This window comes from Macrobrachium rosenbergii, chromosome 20, assembly GCF_040412425.1.
Source record: "Macrobrachium rosenbergii isolate ZJJX-2024 chromosome 20, ASM4041242v1, whole genome shotgun sequence".
Classification (NCBI taxonomy): domain Eukaryota; kingdom Metazoa; phylum Arthropoda; class Malacostraca; order Decapoda; family Palaemonidae; genus Macrobrachium; species Macrobrachium rosenbergii.
Window position 1 is genome coordinate 34,142,749 of NC_089760.1, and position 18,302 is coordinate 34,161,050.

General features: G+C 33.7%; 1 protein-coding gene across 23 annotated transcripts in view; it reads right to left on the reverse strand.

Moving 5' to 3' along the window:
* The window catches only part of LOC136849237 (epsin-1-like), a 150,992-nt gene that overhangs the window by 63,214 nt on the left and 69,476 nt on the right, over positions 1–18,302 (reverse strand). For 14 of the 23 annotated variants that reach the window (XM_067122472.1, XM_067122477.1, XM_067122471.1 and 11 more), the window contains 2 exons: positions 17,630–17,789; positions 4,187–4,201 (listed from right to left, as the gene is read on the reverse strand). In XM_067122472.1, coding sequence (XP_066978573.1) covers positions 4,187–4,201; positions 17,630–17,789 — 175 coding nt within the window. The remainder of the gene's footprint in view (positions 1–4,186; positions 4,202–17,629; positions 17,790–18,302) is intronic. The other 9 variants (XM_067122485.1, XM_067122489.1, XM_067122488.1 and 6 more) reach the window with 1 other exon arrangement.

Genomic DNA, 18,302 nt, shown 5'->3' on the forward strand with positions numbered 1-18,302 from the left:
AAACTAACATTTCTCCAAGCATAAAATACTATTACCAATTCCTACAGAAAATGCCCATTTTGACAGACCAGGGAAAAAAGTACCCAGTTAAAGTTAAACTATGTCTTTGCCCACTCTCTTGATTCCAAAATAATGTGATTAATAATTAACAAACATGTTATAAATAAAATATCCAAGGAACTTTATACTGGCATTGAAAATTTTCTATGACTCCAATAGACAGTCCTGACTATTCTCGTATGACAGAAAATAAAGATTCATGAACTGGAAACCTTTTGTAGCCTAGTGATCCTTATATTATCATTATTTTTTTAATAATTCAACCATACCACTAAGTTTACAGTTCTTAACTCTCATAAGATTCGGTGCTGTAGGCACTATGTTACGTACAGTATGGATCATCTTTTCTTTATCAAATATGAAACCTAAATATGACTAAAATGAACTGTAAACTACAATTACATCTGTTATGTTTCACTCTTTATACTAAATTTAAAAACACAATTTGTTTTTAATGCCATTTCAAAAATTCAAAATCTACACTGACTACCATAATATAAATCATAAATTTATCCAACAACCCAGAGACACCTAATTTAAAAGCTTACCAGCAATCCAGATGACCATGCAAACATCCTGATCAGAGATCAGGTGCATTAAAAATACAGTTAATTATAAACTACATCATGCAAGTTATAAGCTACTTTCTGATATTCAACCTATATTTTCCTATACTGCTTTGCTTTTTAATTTCTGGACCCATCAACAGAGTGTCACTAAACTTTAAATTAAGTACAGTAACAGTTACCACATCAAATAATAAAATAAAACTTATAAAACAAAACTCAAACTCCTCAGAATTGCCAAGTTAAAAGAACTAGACACTCATGCCATATACCTTCATCTAAAAAGGACAACTGTGAAATTTTTAATGTTGCTAACAAAATTACTTAAAAATTGCTTCCAGTGTAATCCATGTTCTTAATTTCCTTCCAGACCTGAATATGCCCTGTACTATAAATAATTTGCTGTCACAGAATTAAAAATAATGTAAGTAAATTGCGCATGCTAACTCCTACTTCCTTTAACACCAGTTTCTGATGCCTGTGAAGTTCCCTTTAAAAGGTTACTTGTTAAGCATCTCTTATTAGGTCTCTGGTGAAAGCTGCAAAGGAATCCCCAAAACAGACATCTCAAAATTATCCTTCCAAACAAACCATATACAAGCAAATTGGCTTTCAAGTCATGCACTACTAACAATTCAAAACAAGCACAGGCCTATAAAACTAAAAGGAACCAAAACATTTTGGTACATATTCTGGTAACAAATCTTGCTATCAAGTCTTTGTAAAAATAATATAAACAAACTGGCAAAACTCATACACGAAATCCCACTGAATTAAGTAGGAATACAGTACTAAGTAAATATGACCCTTTTCATACATACAACTAAGGATGCTCACTGCAGTAACAACCTCCTTACACACTGCACCAGTTTCACACATTTTCACATGACTATTCACTGAATGACCCCAGTTAACAACATATTTGCTTTTGAAATTATTAATACAAACACCAATGATAACATGATGTAATTTCAAGACAGTAGACTAAAATAACATTAAAAACTAGCATAAATTTTTCTTACTAAAATGGTTCCAATGCAGTAAAAATACATTTCAACAAATGTAGTTTTGATAATTCTCCAGTTATACTGTTTTCTTGTAAAAAGTACACAGGAATAACATTTACAAAGCAAACAATGTTAAAAAATTTTACTTCCTTGCAATAACTTAAGGACACCAATAGCAATAAAGGAAAATAAAAAAAATACATTCAAAATGACAGTGCAGGCAAACTGAATGCCTAAAAGTTAAGAATAAGGATAACCTAAGATCACAGACGGGTGTTAAAATATCCAACTTTCTCATACATGTACAAAAAAAAAAAAAAAATACACCTGTGAGGTATGGAAGAGGCCCTCGAGTTGTACAATTGTCACTTCGCATTATGATAACCATATGAAGAACTACTGCCATGCCACATTATGGGAGCAAATACATTCCCAATTCAAATTAAGACTGAAAATATAAAATCAACTAAATAGCTATCCAGATGATAATGAAAGAAACCAACTCTCTCAGGACATGTTGCAGCCAAAGAAAAAGAAAACAAGTAAAAAATGTGCCGAAGTTTCTTCAGTGCAATTGAGTTTTCTGTACGGTGTATATAGCTGTATGAAACTCTTGGCCAGCCATGGTGGCCTGTGTAGTTGCGGTGCCAGATGCAAAATTATGACTAACTTTAACCTTAAATAAAATAGAAACTACTGAGGCTAGATGGCTGAAATTTGGTATGCTTGATTTTTGCAGGGTGGATGATCAACATAAGAATTTGCAGCCCTCTAGCCTCTCTAGATTTAAGATCTGAGGGCAGACAGAAAAAGCCATCTCTAGTTTTCTTTTACAGAAACCTAAAACTGAATCTTGTAAGAACATTATCTTTGAAACTTCTAAGACACCAAGAAAAAAAATGAGGTTAATAAGTTTTTACTATATTCTACACAAAACAAGGTTTACATCGCAAGACTGAAGCCTAACTATACACATGAACATCAAAAGGTTAACCTTCCCCAAAATGGAAAGATGTTCAAAATCCAGAATGAAAAGATACTCAGAATACAAATAAAATCCAGATTTAAAAGACAATAAGGTGGCTAACAACCTGAATATAAATAAAAGTGACTGAAAGGATTTAAATCAGTATCAAATCCTACATACTGGCTGAAGACACCCCATGCAAATCTCAATAGCACATCTGATTCAAGGTCATTCCCTTTTTAATCAGTGATGCAAACTACCCTATAAAACCAAGGAAATAAGAAAACCATCAAGATGCATATTAAAACCGAATTATAAAAAATGATACACTTAATATGTTCAAGACAAGTATTTTGGCTTTCACAGATGGTGGAGAACTAATTAAGAACAGGCTGACCGCCACAGTAATGTGAGTGATGTGTAACACTATCATTTTGACTCTAGTTCTTCTGTTTTGTGCAAGTGTATATATTATACCATAATTAAAATTATTAAAGCTAAACCTGTATAAGCCACTCATTCTAGTAGTACACCCATTACTACTCATACTTTTTAAAACTCTCTTCCCAGCTTGCACTAATGGAATAAACTCTACGGAAATAAAATAACATATAGGGTATGCAACTCGAAACAAAATGAGTACTCAATCAAGATTTTGTACATATACTTAGTGAGATAAAATACTGCCTAAAAACAGGTTACCTCAGACAAGAGATCAGACAGCAGACCTAAGGGAGATAAATAAAAAGCAACACTGTTGTTCCCTTGTTTACTTCTAATGAGTCTGAACAACAGCAAAGAAATATGCTTGACCTAGACTATAAAACATGCATACTTCTTACATTTTGTAAGAAAATAATATATAAATTATTTACTGTAAGTACATGTAAGGCATTCTAACTTGGGAATTTTAGAATTCCTCATTCCAACTGTAAATGTTATTCCAACTTTACTTTTTACAAAAAAAAAAAAAAAAAAAAAAAAAAATGTGAAGTTTTCACAAAACCACAAATGGTAAATCATTCTTACTACCATTAGCATAACCATGGGTCTAAAAGGTAACATCTATATCCATTAGTAAAGCTAAAAGCAATAGATATATATATATATATATGAGTGAAAATAACAGACATACAGACATAAAATATGCCACACTTCTTAAATATAGGACTTAGAACTAATACCAAAGTTTCAACTTTATCGATCTGTTACTCTCTGACAAATCCATGTCATATGTGGTTAAATTCTGGGAGCTGATACTTTTCAAGCAAGTCTCTCATTTAAAAGATGTCACTAAATAAACAAAACAAAAAAATAATATACCTACTGTCCAGTACTGTAAGGCTCCTGCACTATTACTTAAATCACCACACAGCAATAAAGTATGGCTCTTGTTTTAATAACACTGACAGAAGCATCTTGCGCAAGGATACCTTTATTCAAAAAGGTTCCCTGGGAGGAGCTTGCTTATCTGTACCAAGACATACTGTACTGTCTTTAGCCACAAACCAATTAAAATCTACAACTACCCCACCAGCTCCTTGGCCCCTAAAAAAAGGGTAACAAAAAACTCAGAAAAAACTTACGATTTCGACCCATCCCTAGAAAAGAAAAGGAGGATAGTCACGTGCCTCATTATACACAAATTGTTTTTAGTCTGACATGCATAATTCATGACAATACAATATAAGGCTAACCACAAAACTACACAGTTATTGAAGCATGTCCTCAGGACTAAAATAATTCAAGATTAAAAATCAATAGTAATTAATAAGCAGGACAGCTGAAGTAAATATTAAATACTGTTAGAGGTAAAATATGCATAACATGGAAAATATCACACACTGAGCATACAAATGAACTGCTACAACAGCAAGTAATATCAAGAAGAAAATTTCATATACATTTTCATATTTTTGGGGGTTAATTTTTAAATATTTTAAAAATTTCTTTTTTTTGGCAATTTATTTTATTGTAAAGACATCATCATTTCTGCAGATTAGTAAACCAGACCAGACTTAAATATCTAGACCTGCAAGGCTGGCCTGAAAGGTTCAATCTAAAGAGAGGCAGTAACTGGAGTAGGAAAAGCTTTTAGATGGACAACTAGGGAGAGGATATGAATCTCATAAAAGACATCGCAACACACGTGGGAAATAAACAGAATACTGTAAAGAACCTCTAAAACTGTCAACATGCCAGACATATGAGCCCTTTGCTTTAAGCTTAACAGTCTTGTTAAACTGATGAATTATAATAACAAAGTAATTCCTACAGGAATATTAATTATTGTACATCCCATTATCATTTAGATGCTCAATATTCATATTTCATTATGAGAATTAGGGGCAGCCTTAATCCTTTGTCAAATGTGGCATCTATGTCTATTAAAATTTGAAAGTCTAAATGATACTTGTACAACACATCATCTCAAAACTCAAAAATATAAGAAGTAAAATTTTCATAAAATATATTAAATAAGAGTGTTATACATACAGGCCTCCAGCTATTTTATGCACCAAGGTGCCACAAATATTTCTAGCTTTATTGTCTAAAATTGAGCACTATTTTCCCATATTAAAAATTACTTAGATAGTTTTACAAAAACTAGGGCTCTATGGTCAAATTAATAAATAAAATATACATATTTGATTTCTTACTCTCCAAAATGTCTTTTACAATAAAACATTTTTATACAAACCCACTCATCATAGAATAGCCTTCAACTGTGCAGGATGCCTCCAACTTTTTTATGCACTAGGTGCTGCATATATTTCCAGTTTGTTTTACTGTGCACTATTTTATTGATATGACAATTACTGAAGACCACAAACAGAACCTTAAAAAATGAAATGCCGTGTCACTGGGTCTATAGGTCTCCCCAAGGTATTTTCTTTGAATTCCCATCAGTGCTGCAAAAATGCAAGATGAGTCCAACAATACCCCCTCAGGGGTTCAGGAATAAACGAAAAGCAGGAGTGGTGATGGTCCAGACCCAGCATGGAATATCCAAAATCAGTCGATAGGCGAGGGTGCCAATGGTCAAGACTTAGCGTGGCAGCTCACTGACAAGGGAAACCAGCATTGTCTAAAGAGTGAAGGCCTACAAGATACTGACCTGAAAAGTGACGAGTCAGCAAGCAGGAGGATGAAGGTGTGCGGAACCCCAGAGCCACAGGGAATAAAAAGTCTTCCCAAGAGATTGTGTCATCAAGAAATGTTAAACAGTAAAATTTCTAATAAGGGCACAGCAAACAATGCACCCTTTTTTTCTATACAGTAAATTGTAGTCTATCATGATCCCTGTTTATACTTTATTATTCCTTTTCTTTCATTTCATAAAAACTCAGAAAGATGTGAAGAGTACATGTGCTGGGGAAATGCATTCAAGATTTCCTCGACCAGTTTAACTTTCTAATTATGTTACACTGTACTTTGCTACAACTAGAATTTAAAAAATTCATACTTGTACCCTCAAGCAAAGGTAAAAACAATTTAGTTTGCTGTAGTTTCATGCCAGAGGTACTGCCTTTATAAAAGTTCCTGGGCCTTCATATCTGATCAGTACACAAAGTTACAAATACTTGTCTTGTCCCATTTTGTTATTGTTTATACAAATGCTTGTCTTGTCTTATTTTGTTATTGTTTATACAAATGCTTGCCTTGTCCTATTTTGTTATTGTTTAAATTATCATGAATAGATTCAGGGTACATTATGGAAATAAAACTATTTTATCCATGAAATTCAATACAGGTAAAATACAATATCAGAAAGAAATAAGACCTGGAGAGAGAGAAAGGTAAGACTGAAAACTAGGCAAACATTCTGTAGTAAAACTACATAAATCTGTGTAGATATGGGTGTGTTTTCAATGCAGTCATGAAGGTCTCTACATGTGGATGTAATGACTGAGTAAATTTCATATAACATACCACTACACAACAATACTGTTGTGATACATCTTCAAGAAGATCAAAATTTAGGAACTGATAATCAATACAGACCCGTGCCCAAGCAGAGTTTTGTACAAATGCACAAGATTTTTTCCAACATCCATTTCATTGTTTACTACTAAAAAATTACATTTACTCTAATATTATTCCAAAGAAATTACAGCAATATAATATAGTTATCTACTGTATATGGTATCTACAGTATTCAATTTTCAGATAAAAATTCTTTTGTAACTTATACAAAATATATTCGATAGGCTTAATTTTAGAATAAATGTACGTAAATAATTTACAGTAGTAAACAAAAAATCAGTCGTATAACAGTACTGTACATAATAAAATATGTTTTGTACACTCAAGACTCTACATCTTTACCTTTGTTGTCTAAAGTTTGGGTTTGTAACTTGCTTAAAAAGTCAACTATTTATAAAAGTTCTATGTATGTCTTAATGATAAAATACACTAATATGTACATATTTTATGAAGTTACAGCCTCCTAAGCTTTTACCCTTCCCTTTATAATTACAACCAGCATGAGCTGTCTGTCATCTGAGGATTTACACAGACTGCTGGAACATTTCCTAAAATATCAGATTTTCACTCAATCACTGATGATGAAACTGCAAATAACCAAAGTGGCTAATTTAAAAAAAAAAAAAACACTAGAGGGTCAACTGTACACCTTAAATTTTCACCTTCACAGGAGGCAAGCTCTCTTCTGCCTATGGAAACAGTCTTCTAATGAACTATCATACATATGAACTTTAAATAGTAAAAATAAGTTAAAAAATTGTGAATTCTCTTGCCAACACATTCATGCGGAGAGAAATATCCAGGCTTGTAGAGTGTTAAACTGTGCAAGTGTCAATTTCCTAAGGCAAGTGAATCATTAACTGTGGTGGGTGCCTACAAATGTGAGCAAAGTTCAATATAAGCATGTAATCAGAATAATTGCTCTTTGTTGAATATCTTTGTTTGTCACACGCTATGTCATTAATTTGCAGGAAAATGACAACAAAAATCTGCTACGATGAAAAAGCCTTGGAATTACATGAGAAAATCATGACTTACTTTTGTAAATGGAGTAACTCCTACGTTTTCATCAAATGGTTTGCATAAATATATAACATCCCCCAACACTCCACAGATTAACTAAATATGTTTATCAAAAAACACATCTTATTAAGCAATAAACCCTTGAATGCCCTAATAACACATTGCACTTATATAAATTGAAAACTTTACACTCATATGTTCAAAAGTGTGTTTGGCAATACAATGTGTAAGAATGATAAAACAAGTGAGTAAATTAAGTAAAAATGCTAAACTGGTACATAAGATTTACATTATTATTATAAAAGTGTCCATGCATGTCCAATTCTTTGATTACTTGATGCTTACTTTAAACATATAAACATACGTACTTTAAGCAAAGAAACATAAAAAAATAATGTACAGGAGACATAAATACAATTAAAAGGTTCTTTAGACAAAAAAAAATCAGAAATTGTTATGCAGGATTCTTAACATTTTCATTAAGCTTTAGAAGTCTGTTTAAACCATATGGACAACTGAGGTGGAAAATTTTCAGTGGCACCACTTTAATAAATTCAAAATACTCTCAGGTTGAAATTAATGACTACTGCAAGGGTAAGGCTTTCTAGTTTTGAGATTCATAGTTCACTGGATAAAGCAAACCTTATATCTTTATTTGGTCTCAATTTGCCTGTTTTAGCATTTCAAAGTGCTTGGTAATCCTATGTAGGGCCAACAACTTTTATGCTAATGGTAAAGAAATCCTAAAGGATTCCCCATCTCACCATTTTTGGCTAGATTTTGCAAATGCAAAATGGCATCATCACAGTCAAGACTGTAAATATGTATTAAGGTAAGTGATTTACACTCATACACATACTTTGAACGTGGGACTTTCATGTTGTTCGGATAGTAGTAGTGTTCTTGAGGGGGGTTTGGGTAGAGCACTGGTGGGTTGAGAGAGTACTAGAACTTTACTGTTATTAATAATAATATTTTATCGGTATAAGTTTGTTGATTTTCATTCAAATTATTAATACTTCTATTTATTTATGACTGCAGGCTTTTATCTATAAAAGTTATCATTATTACAATGACAGGTTTTTTATTTTATAACATGACCCCGGGATCAGAGCAGCAGTCCTCAAAAAAAGGCACTCATTGTACTGGTCTTGAGTTTCAGCTTTTAGTTCTGATTGGAAAAATTAGTTTAAAGCATCATCCACAGAAAATTATCACTTTGCACAATGTCTTTAGAAAAGAGAGGGTATTTTTTCTGGGAGTGTTAAAAGGTTTATTACGTGATGTCACTGGCTACAGTCTTGAAGAAAACTGGCTCTGATTTCATTTAAACCAACAAAACTAAAGAAGGTTCCCCCCCTTTTTTATTATGCAAGAGGGAATTTTCTGACCACGAAGGGAGTTGGAGACTTGGCCTCTCATGGTACTGGTTTCCATCTATGAGAACATTAGCTCAGCTTTCACTGAAGAAAAGAAACTAATGTTCTAGCAATAAAAAATAACAAAATTACAAACACTTCACAGCAGTCTTTTAAAAACTTTTTACAAACAGTTTTCATACAAACCTATTATTTATAAAATGGCCTTCAAGTGGGAAAAGCATCCAGTTGCGTGAACCAAGGCATTAAAAAAACAATAAATAAGATTCTGAGATGAAACCATGCAACTGCATTTACAGGCAGTGAGTTAATAACTGCAGTCCTTAGGGCTCTGTAACTTTAAAATGACTTGCTGACAAGTTACAGTTTGAAAAATTAAAGTACTTTTCAGATGGCCATCTGACATAAATACCTTTTTCTGCACCAACCAATAAATAGTGTGATAATTTTCAGTTTTCGATTCTTTATATTACTGTATTCTTAAGTATTTTATACTTTAGTGGTTATTTATTATTATGGTAAAATTGACTAACTTCAGTCTCAGGACTTTTATCAATGCTATCATTTGCATTATATGACCATATCAGTATTTTTCCACACTGAAGAAGAGACACGATTCTCAAAACTGTTTATGAAACTAAATGCTTTATCAAAGTTGCGGCCTTTCATATCCACAACAATTCAACACTTAGTCTTACATCATCCTTCCTGGAAAACAGGTTAACAGAATTACAAAGTGTGTGACCCTCAAGTCTATAGAAAAAATGAGATCCCTCTGTGAGCATAACTGCATACAGATTCCATGGTCTCAATACAGAAGGGGATCAGGCAAAGAATGCACTCAACTGGCTGAGGTCAATGAATATCCTAGATCTGAGGTAATCATCTGACACAAAAATCTCTTCAGCACATGGAAATCAACAGTATGTCATTTCACTTTTCAATTTTGTATATTATTCTAAGTATTTTGTACTTATGTGGTTGTTTTATTACTGACCATGGCATAATTGACTAACTTTGGTTTTAGTGTTTTTAGTAATGTTGTTATATCTCTGACAATTATTTCAAACTTTGGTACTTTTGTCTATGTACATTTTATGTACACTAGTTTCTTATTATATAACTTTGAGCAACCTATAACAGTATTTTCCACACTGAAGAGAAGACATGATGTCTCAAAACTGTGTGAAAATATCTTTCTCAAATCTGTCATTTTTCATATCCTTATCAATTCAACCCAGAACTTCAGACATCATACTTCCTGGAAAGTTGGTTAATGCAAACATAAAAGTATGCATCCTTCAGTCTATGGAAGACATCTGTCCCCTCTGTGAACAGACCTCTGTACAGACCCCATGGTATCAATATGATAAGGGTTAAGGTGAAGAATCTGCTGCAATGGCTAGTTCAGTGACTTGTTTCCATTTGGGGTAATCATTTTACTTTGACACTTTGGCATAGATGCCTTTTTAGCACCAAACCAATCAATAGTATGATTCTTTTAAATTTACAATTCTGTACCTTATTCTTATGTGTTTTTTACTTAACTGCATGTTTTATTAATGCCTACAACAAAATTGACTAACTTTGGTTTTAGGGGTTTGACAATGTTATATTTCTGCAATTATTAAAAATTTTGGCACTTTTGTCTTTGTACGTGAAGACACAACCCTTGTCTCACACTATTACACCACCTGCTTGTTCTAACACTCTCGATAAATTATCTAACATACAGTACATCTTCAACACCTGCCACTGCCTCAACTGTGTATCATACGCTTTTCCTAGGCCCATATATGCAACATACAGCTTTTTCTTTACTTTAGAGCTTGCTTCATACACCTCTTCCAGTCTATAGCCACACTGTTCTTCCTCTATCAGTCCTTCTGTCGACTGTCTTACTTTCTCAATCAAAATTCTGACAAAAGATTTCCTAGTATACAAGGTAACATTATACCCTATGGTTCCTACAGATGCCTCTGTCACCTTTTCCTTGCTACAATGGAACAATTATTCCTCTCATCATTCCTTTGGAACCTTCCCTTCATCCGGTCCTACATTGCAGAATCTGGTCAGCCACTTCATCACACTATCATCTACGATCATCATCATCTCACTTGTAAACCAATCAAGGTGTCTTTCTCATCTTTAACACTATAATAACACTCCTTGCATCCTCAATACTCACCCAGAATGTTATTCTCAAACTTACACCAATCCTTTCCCCTCATTGTTATTCTCAAACTTACACCAATCCTTTCCACTCATACATCATTCTGCTCAGCCTATCTTCTATCTTCCACACTATACCAATCTTCCTAATACACTACACAATTTACTGCATGGCTGCACTCACTTCATTTGCATTTTTTATTTATTACCTTTCTCTCTACATTTACTGCCGGGCAGAACAGCCTCTTACTCTATTTGAAGGTCTCACTCATCTTCTCCCCTCTACTTTTATTACTTGCTTTGTTTTCCTTCCTTCTTAACTACAATGTTACCTCAACTTTACAGACATCTCAGGGGTCTGCCCCTTCTTCTAAGTAACAAAATCCACTAAGCAACAAAGACTTACATGATAAGGTACCCCAGGGGTAACTCTTATGGCTTATAGTCTAGCACAATTCCATACAGAGCATCTAATAGCCTATCCTAACTGGTATTTTGTAATTGTCATTCAATTTAAAGTACTGAATTACTCATCACTCAAATTCAGATATATGTCTGCAAAGTGAATTGATTCTAACAGTATGTATACGTACTTATACCTACTTATGTTTACAAGAAGTGAAAAGTACTGTATACAAGGACCATACAATATAAATACAACATAAACATTGTTTCTTTTTAATTATAAATTACTCCAAATTCTTTTACGAACTGTATTAGTGCTTATCTAATCTTTCCCCTCCCTCTTAAATTTTCAACCCTAGAACATAATTCATCCATTTGACTTTCCAATATATTTTGACTAGATTACATTCACAGACACATTTTCATCCTTTCCTCTCAATTTACATCTTCAATTTTCCTTCAACCAAATAATGATAATACACACCTCCAGCTCCTCCTTTAACAGAAACATCAAATTTACCAACTTGCTCTTCTACTTACTCCATATTCAAATTTCCTCTCTTTCCCAAGTATAATTAAAAAATCTTATCTGAAAAGCCATATTCAAATTTCCTCTCTTTCCCAAGTATAATTAAAAAAATCTTATCTGAAAAGTATTCAAATTTCCTTTTTCCCAAGTATAATTAAAAAATCTTATCTGAAAAGTCTTGTTTTATTACCCTTATATATTTACACAGCATTTTCATGTCTCACTTAAAAATACCCAGACCATCTCATCCCACATATGAAGAACATACGATACATTACACTACGCTGCTTACTAGTTCAAAGGCAAACAAGTAAAAAAAAATGACTTAAGCCAAATAAGACCTTTACAAGAATAACCTAGACAACCCTATAAACCCTTAAGAGCAACCCCATGTCACTAATACACATACACTGTACAATAACTCATTCGTATATACACTGTACAATAACTCATTGATAATTAAACATTTTTTCTGGCAGATCTTCCCTGGGAGCCAAGATCTGACCTAGATCTCAAGGTCAGATCTTGGCTCCCAGGAAGATCTGACAGAAAAATGTTTAATTATCGAATGAGTTATTGTACAGTGTATATACGAATGAGTTATTGTACAGTGTATGTGTATTAGTGACATGGGGTTGCTCTTAAGGGTTTATAGGGTTGTCTAGGTTATTCTTGTAAAGGTCTTATTTGGCTTAAGTCATTTTTTTACTTGTTGCGTCTTTGAACTAGTAAGCAGCGTAGTGTAATGTATCGTATGTTCTTCATACGTGGGATGAGATGGTCTGGGTATTTTTAAGTGAGACATGAAAATGCTGTGTAAATATATAAGGGTAATAAAACAAGACTTTTCAGATAAGATTTTTTTAATTATACTTGGGAAAGAGAGGAAATTTGAATATGGCTTTTCAGATAAGATTTTTTTAATTATACTTGGGAAAGAGAGGAAATTTGAATATGGAGTAAGTAGAAGAGCAAGACTGACTCACTTTCCTCTTGCCCTTGGGCTTTCTGATACCCTGCTCAAAAGACCTTTCTTCTCAGTAAGAGTACTAAGTTCCAAGTAGCTGGCCTTCGTGACTTTTTATCCTCTCTCCTACGGGATGAAAATGTCTTCTAACAATGTCCAATTTGGCATCCAAGGCTGCCCTGAATTCCAGATGGAAATCTTCAGTGTTCTGAATATAGCAGCACTATGCATAATGGGGATTTCTTGATACGGTAATTCAAAAGATCTCCTTATGGATATCCTTGCTAAGCTTTGCACAGACATCAACAGGAATCTCCTTATGAGGAACATCCAGTTAAACAGGTTGGGCCAGGGGCAGCTAGATCTCTGCCACACAGCAGAGAGGGAAACTTGAGTGGAGGAATAAAAAACCACAGGAGAAGCAGGAATACCAAGGGGAGGAGGGAATCCCTGTTAGGGTCCTCCCTAAAGTTGTGCTGTTGCATGGGAGAGCCTGGACCCTCTTCTGGAAGCTCCTTCTCTTGTGATAAAACAGTTGGTGCCCCTGGGGCTCTTTCTCTTATAAGGAAACACTTTTCTGTATGAAACTTAAAAGAACGTACTTAGCTTTCCTCAGTAGACAGTTTCAACATTTTGGCAATAAAGCATTGCATTGCACAATGAAAATACTCTTGGAGCTGAAGAAGTGTGCTTACTTTCAGAAAGATTTAAAAGTAATTGGAATAAATAGCTTGATCTATCTGTACCATATGTGAGCAAGAATGGTTAATAATTATTTTGCAGGTAGTCACTAGGCAAAGTAAAGAGCCTTCCTACCTTGAGTTCCTTTATATTCCATCACCATATAAACAATGGCTGTATTCCAACCTAGACCATCTATGAAAGAATACTAAATATTAACTGATCTGTCTTATGGAGTCTGCAGTGGGACCATAAAGGTACATAACTCCTCTGAAGATGAGAAGTGGCTACACTATAACAAATAACCATAAATATTTTGAGGTCAGGAAGTATTGTGATGATATTTCAAAAGTGTTGGGGATTTTGAGGTCAGGCAGCACTGTATTGGGATGATATTTCAAAAGTGTTCAGGATGGTTTAAATATATCTCCCATGAAAGTAGGGGCTGTTGAAATAGAATTATCAATACACTAATACAAAATATAAAATAAAAATCCTGCCTGTTTTCTCGAGTCTTTATTTGTAAGTATAACTGACTCAAGCAATTAGGAAATCTACTGTACGTTTTCATGGTGCAAAAATAATAATGTACAATTCTCTATTAATAGTAAGGGAGGCCCACTACAATTTGAGATGAATAAATTTTTTAATAGCTCTTGGTCTAGAAATCCAAGTAAGAATAAGACTTTTTAGTTAAAAACATAAAAAGTACTTGAAAGTAAACAATCCTGAGATGGCAACTGAAGTTTAACAGGTGTTACTTCTTAAGGCATAGATACCAATATAATTATTTGGCTTCAAAACAACACCAAATCCCAGCATTCTATCATGAAAACAATTTTTGTTGTAGGCAATCATGTTAATCATTTATAAACTCATTTATTGTTAAGCCAAAACAGTCTTTTATCACATGTAAGTTTTGAATATCCAAAAATCTTGAAAGGGTTGAAGTTATTGGGAATTAGTGTTTCTTGTTAAGTGTTAGTGATGGTGTTAAAAATAAGTCCTCTTCCTAAGTCCTAACACCCGATATTTTTTCCTGGTGTATACAGTTTATGAACATTATTTCTATGCTATCCTTTTTTTCTGCCTTTTTAATTATGTTTTAGGGGTTCTGTGTACTATGATTATTCTGATTTTTTCTATTTGTAACTAATATTCTTGTTGCATTTTCTATATTTCATGATATTCAGTACTTCACCTTACATATTTTAGGTGAGCAGCAATTAATGGCTGCTAATTTGTTTATTTTTTTTATTATAGTGTTTTCCAGAAATTTTTAGTTTATTTAGTTTTTTGCATGCTTTTCGGTTTATAGGTGTAATTTTTCTTGATCCTGCTCAGTCGCAGGATAGGTGTAATTTTTTTTTATCCTGCTCAGTCGCAACTTAGTGTTGAGTTTTGAAAGAAATCTTAATTCACACATGGCTAGCAGGAGTCATGTTTGTTCTCCAGAGTTGACTTGTACAGTTTGTCAGAACTAATCAATGGAATTATTCATCTCAGCAGAGAGCACAACAAGAAACATTCTAGGCTTGAATCAGATGATGACAGCAATTTCTTAGGTTCAAAGTCATCACTACACTGCTGCACAGTTTGCAACAAGCCTCTCACTGCAGGGGATTGAACCTGCAGTAGTTTAGGACTACCCCATTTCAAGGAAGGCCATTTTGCTGCCTGAAGTTTGCCTCATGACTATTGTCACAACAGAGGCTTTCAGTTCTACTGAAACCACAGGGTCTTTAGTCAAACTAATGGACTTTCTTTTCTCTACCATATGAAAACAGATGGAGAGCCTGTGGTAACTGCATGCTTGAGATACCCTTGCCATCCTTCTTTCCTTCTCAGCCCAGAAAGGAGGAACCTCAACCAGGTCCATAATGCAGATATCTGACATTACCCTAAGTCTCCTCCTTCACTTCTAGCACTCACCTGGCCACAGCTGTTCATTTGCTTCAGCCATTCCCTGTGGCCAGCCATGCTCTAGCACCCAAACATGCTCTTGCAAACATTCTTAATTCTCAGCAATACTGAGTTCATTCTTCTAGCCTTGCAGCCATCCCTGCTCTGCTAGGATATCAAACAGGCATAATCCTACCAATTCTCTTGCACTCAGTTGCCCTTCTGCAACCTGCCACACACTGACTTCCAATGTACCACTTTATTACAAAAGAAGTTTTATCTGTTTCTTACTTTGTGAAGGGCCTTCAGATTACATAAAGATGGAGACAGCTCCTGGGATCTATGGAACCATATGTGCATAGACACACCTACCTGGAGAAGCATAGCATCTTATTCTTCAGTAAAGTGAGGTGTCTGGGTTTTTTGTGCAACACACTAAAAGGCTTTGTAATATAAAGTGATGAGTTTGTACTGGAAAAATATTTAAAAAAAATTTTTTTAATTTAATATTTCCAACAACCCAGTCATTTCCAAACACATTCTAAATGTCACTTTCCAGTCTCATTTACTACAGGAAATCCTCATCTACTCTACCAATCCTATCTTTTCACTACAGCATACTTTGACTATGAATCACCTAACACAGTCACCCTTTCATGCTTCCCAAACCCAGCCAGACAAAGATTCAGAATCTCCCCAACACATCCTATTTAACACTGTCTTTTCAATCCCAGAATAAATACTCTCACTGCTACTAGTTTTGATCCTGTCACACTGAATTGTACCATACAACCCATGAACTAAACATTTGTCTCCTTTCACCATCCCCAGAGTTATCACAACAACACTACAAACAATACACCTTCCAGAACCATATTTTCACCTATCCCAAACACAATTATTCTGTGTCCTTTCTATTGCTACAAAGAATATTCAACTTTTTACCTATTCTATTAAGAGCATATTTTTTCTCCCATAAAATTCTAATTATTGAAGTCAATTGGATTGTCTACAGACTATTTTCTTGAAATTTTGTATTTGTCTGTATATCTTGATTTTATCTTTGGGTAAACTTCTATGGAATTCAACATGACTGTCTGTTTATTTTCATTTATTGTCGGCTGATTTTTCTTTACACTGTGACGATATCTTTAAGATCAAGCTGACACTGGGATTGGGATATGTAGATAAATCATGTATCCACATGAATGTCAAATTCAGTCCTGAAGATATTACAACCAGGCAAAAAAAATAAAAAAAAAGCTGTTGACAATAAATAAAAGAATGCAATCTTTTTACATTCATTAGAAATTAACCCCTACAATTTAAGATAATCAGACAAATACAAAATATCAATATGAAAACAGTCAATCCAAACAATGTCAATATTAAACTATTAGAAAGACATGCATAATGCAGTAAAAAAAATATTTACTGAAGTGGCTAATACACAGCCTGACACTGATTACTACCATATTTTCTACAAAGAAGGTAAAAAATCCATAGCCTTTGTAATAATAATCAACAATATAAGATAAATTCAACTTTAGTCTCCTGCAGACTAGAAGGAACAACAGGACAAAGTGCCCTGCAAAATATCATTAAAGGCTGGCCAAGTTTATGAGCATACCCCATCTTACGACCTACATGTAACTTCAATTTTGTCAGCAAATGGACTTTTTCAAAGCAATTCAAAGCAAAGAAATTATACTGTGCAACACAGTGATATTTCTGGAAATGCTCCACTTGCTGTAGCCAAGCAGCATTAAAAACAAAACTAGGTGCTATTAAATGGCACAATCACTCAAAAATTCATTAAAACTATAGCATTAGTTATGCAATAAAACTAAGAAAACTGCTGCAAAAAATAAACAAAAATACTTCACTATCTCTAGTTAAATGATTATTTTGTAAAAAAATCTTCTAATCTGAACAAAATTTTGTAAAAACTCAAACTTTTACCAAGTTAAATTACACAACTTACTTGAAGTCTTCTTCACTCTGAGTAATTGCCATTTGCAGTCTGACATCATCTGATCGCTGTTTTTGCTCTTCTTGTTCTGCTTCTTCTTTACTCATGGCTAATGCTAGCTGGAGCTGTAACTCTTCTTCACCAACAGTTTGAGGACGGGCAGCTTCAAGCTCTGTTAAATTAGAATCTACCATAAGACAAAAAAACCCAGTATAATAATCAAAACATATACCTTCAAATGAAAAAAGTTTATTAAATTAGGTAAATCATGACTACAATAATTATACTATCATGATTATTGACATTTCAACTGATTAGCAAGCAGATTGCATGCACAAGAGTGACTAGCAAGACAAGAACTATTATTTATAATTCTCTACAGACAATTTACATTATCAGGTAGGCTGTTATTCTGCATCATAACTGTACTAACAAGTTCTTTCTAAAAACTACTAGTAGGCTATTTTTACATAATTAAACCCTCCAAATAGATTTATAACAGCATAAGATGAAGTATTCAAGTCTACACATAACATCAAATGCTAGTCAAATTCTTTTCTTTTTAAATATCTCTTCTACATTGTATTTTCTAATTACTGTTCACTCCCAATACAACTTTAATTTAAGAGAAATGCATTTTACAAATACTGTAAGAGAAAATAAGCCTTACAGATTCTCCCATGAA